This window comes from Thalia democratica, chromosome 7, assembly GCF_965202585.1.
Source record: "Thalia democratica chromosome 7, ktThaDemo2.hap1.1, whole genome shotgun sequence".
Classification (NCBI taxonomy): Eukaryota; Metazoa; Chordata; class Thaliacea; order Salpida; family Salpidae; genus Thalia; species Thalia democratica.
The window spans coordinates 25485004-25487615 of record NC_139171.1 but is presented as its reverse complement, the minus strand read 5'-3'; the positions used below and the strand labels follow the sequence as shown (position 1 = coordinate 25487615).

The following is a 2612-nucleotide window of genomic DNA, read 5'->3' as shown; positions in this document are numbered from 1 at the left end:
CTTATTGCGTTAAAGACACAGCCCCACTTAGATAACTATACTAAGTATTAAAATAAATTATATACTTTAGTAATTGTCACATATGTAAAACAGGTCACTTTTGCATGAAGAATCTTTTGCATAAAAACGCTATTGTACGAAAACACTTTTGTACAAGTTTAGTTTTTTTTAACATAACTTACGTTTTTATCGTTTCTAATTTACTATTTCTTCTATTTATACTCTCACTGTTTCTTTAAGTTCCTTACCCTCGATCAGTATTTTTTTCCTTTTCTTTTTTAGAAATTCACTTATTTTAAGTCATTTTCTTATCTTTTTTTTTTGGTTTTGCTTCAAATTTTACCTAAATCTGAACCTTCTTTTTTAAACTAAAGAGAATAAAAAAAAGTAATATGTGAGAGAGATTTTTGTACTATTGATTTGTTTGTATTGACTAAGGCAGAAGTTAACATTTTTAAAAAATTCACTTTCTTTTTGGGTCAAAAAACAGCAAACAAAGACAAAAGAACATATGCAGCAAGTAGATGGAGTTCATGGTGAACCAACAAGAGCAATTGAATAACCTTTTTTATTAAACTTAAAAAGTATTAGATAAATATTAAAAAACCCTAATAGATCTCACCTTTTATTCGTAATAGTTTCATACGATTTCATTTCACTTTTTGTTTTTACCTTATATTTATGTCAAGCTTATTTTAGTTACAAGTAAATCCTTATTAAATTCTGAAATATTTCAGCTAAACGGAACTATGGAAGGGAGTTTGCAGTTAAAGTACTGAAGCAAGGAAATTACGAGGAAATTAACTATTGTGGGCAGATCCTTCCTGATGAGTTGGTGTATCATTACCAGGCGACTGGCGGGCGACAATTAGAAGGTTGTTGTTTAAAGCTCTTACTTCTTAAGGCTTTTAAATAGGAATAATTATATGGTGCTTGTTTAACTTAAAAAGACAACTTTCTTTCTATAAACTGCATCACTCATCTCTGAGACAAGATTTTAGCTTTGTAAGCTCTAAATTTATATTACACTAAATTAAGACACTTTACTACTTGATAGCTATCATTAAAGTTAACAAGTTGTTCGAACACTAACAAAAACCTTTTTATATATCTAAGCGCGTAGCCAAAGTTTAATTTGATTTCTTAAACTTTCATAATTTTAAAGGTATCGTCCACTTGATAGATTGGTACGTACGCAAAGATGAGCTTCTGATTGTGATGGAGAAACCTAAAGGATACATCAGGTTGTTCGATTATATTGAAAAGTATGGTGCTATGCCAGAAAGTTATGCCAAGAAGGTGTTTTGTAGCGTGAGTTTATTTTTTATAGTTTTGAACAAGTATGACAAGTAAATTAAAAAAAATTTTTGTTAAATTAATCTACTATAACAGCTTATAAGAAATTTACAAATCATACATTCGAATGGGATTGTCCATCGCGACATTAAACTTGAAAATATTCTGATTGATCCGTTCACTATGAATGTTAAAATTATCGACTTTGGATGTGCGGCGTTTAAACAGGTAAGGTAGCAGTTATGTAGTATTAGTTAAGGAAAACGTCAGATTAAATAAGCTTGGTTATTAGATTCTTTTACTGATTTTATATGCTAAATTAGATAGTAAATTAAATACATTATTATGGACATTAACGTAATGAGAAGAATGATTATCAGATTTAAAATTAATAAAAGTATATGACCTATTTTATGTATACTAACTAGCTCATATTTGGTCATAAACTTGATAAACGTTTTTTTTCAGTTTGCCGATTTTACTGAATTGAGTGGAACAGAATTATGTTATCCGCCTGAGTACTTCAAAACAAAATGTTACAACGGTGAACAGCTGGATTTCTGGGGTGCGGCGTTGGTCTTGTACAACATTATTGAGTGTATATTTGACCCGTTCGAAACAACTAATGACGTCATGCATAAAAAACTGCTGCTTTGCAACAACCAGACATCCAAACTTTATAAGGATTTTATCCAAGGAGCATTGTGTAAACATCGTGAAAAGAGATTTAATTTTGAAACGGTATGGTATCAAACTTGGATGCGTTGACCAATAGTAGGAAAGAGATAAAGATAAAAAAAATTGTGCTATACACTGTAGAAATAGTAAATTATCTAGTTTTACAATTAATAAAGTGGCAAAAAATATAGTTTGCTTTCTTTAACTAAATATATCTTTGCTTTAAAAAAATACAGTGTATATCTTTGCTATTTACAAGCTTTTTATGAAATACACTGGATTAAAAGTTATTAATATAGCTTGTATTTTTAACTTCTAGTACTTTTGTTTAGTTTAAATTAAGCACTAAGTACTATCAATTATAATAAAAGCTTAATAAAAAAAATTACTATTTAGAGTAAATAATTTAAAGCAAGAAAAACAAATTTTTATAATTTCTTGTTTTAAAAAAAATATTTTATTTTTAAGTACTTTGAGTTATATATACTACTCATATAATTTATATTAAAATTAATTGAATTTGCTTATAGAAATAAACAAACAAAATAATTTAAAGTTAAAACAATTAAGTTTTAAGTTTTAAGGAATTTGGCGTAAGTTAAGTTTAAATGTACGTTTAATAGATTTAACTTTTCGAC

At 27.7% G+C, this 2612-nt stretch overlaps 1 protein-coding gene across 1 annotated transcript; it reads left to right on the top strand.

Annotated features, from left to right (window-relative positions):
- Window positions 1-511: 511 nt before the first annotated feature.
- On the top strand, window positions 512-2064 carry LOC145841205 (serine/threonine-protein kinase pim-3-like). Its single transcript, XM_082948573.1, has 5 exons — window positions 512-536; window positions 738-875; window positions 1166-1311; window positions 1393-1524; window positions 1765-2064. Exons 1-5 carry the CDS (start codon window positions 512-514, stop codon window positions 2062-2064), a joined length of 741 nt encoding a protein of 246 aa, XP_082804699.1.
- The last annotated feature ends 548 nt before the right edge of the window (window positions 2065-2612 follow it).

What these genes read in the sequence shown, in the direction of transcription:
- LOC145841205 (XM_082948573.1), top strand. Translation starts at nt 512, where the DNA reads ATGCAGCAAGTAGATGGAGTTCATG. An exon ending in GCAAGTAGATGGAGTTCATG is followed by an intron (nt 537 to 737) that starts GTGAACCAACAA and finishes GAAATATTTCAG; the next exon opens with CTAAACGGAACTATGGAAGG. An exon ending in TGGCGGGCGACAATTAGAAG is followed by an intron (nt 876 to 1,165) that starts GTTGTTGTTTAA and finishes ATAATTTTAAAG; the next exon opens with GTATCGTCCACTTGATAGAT.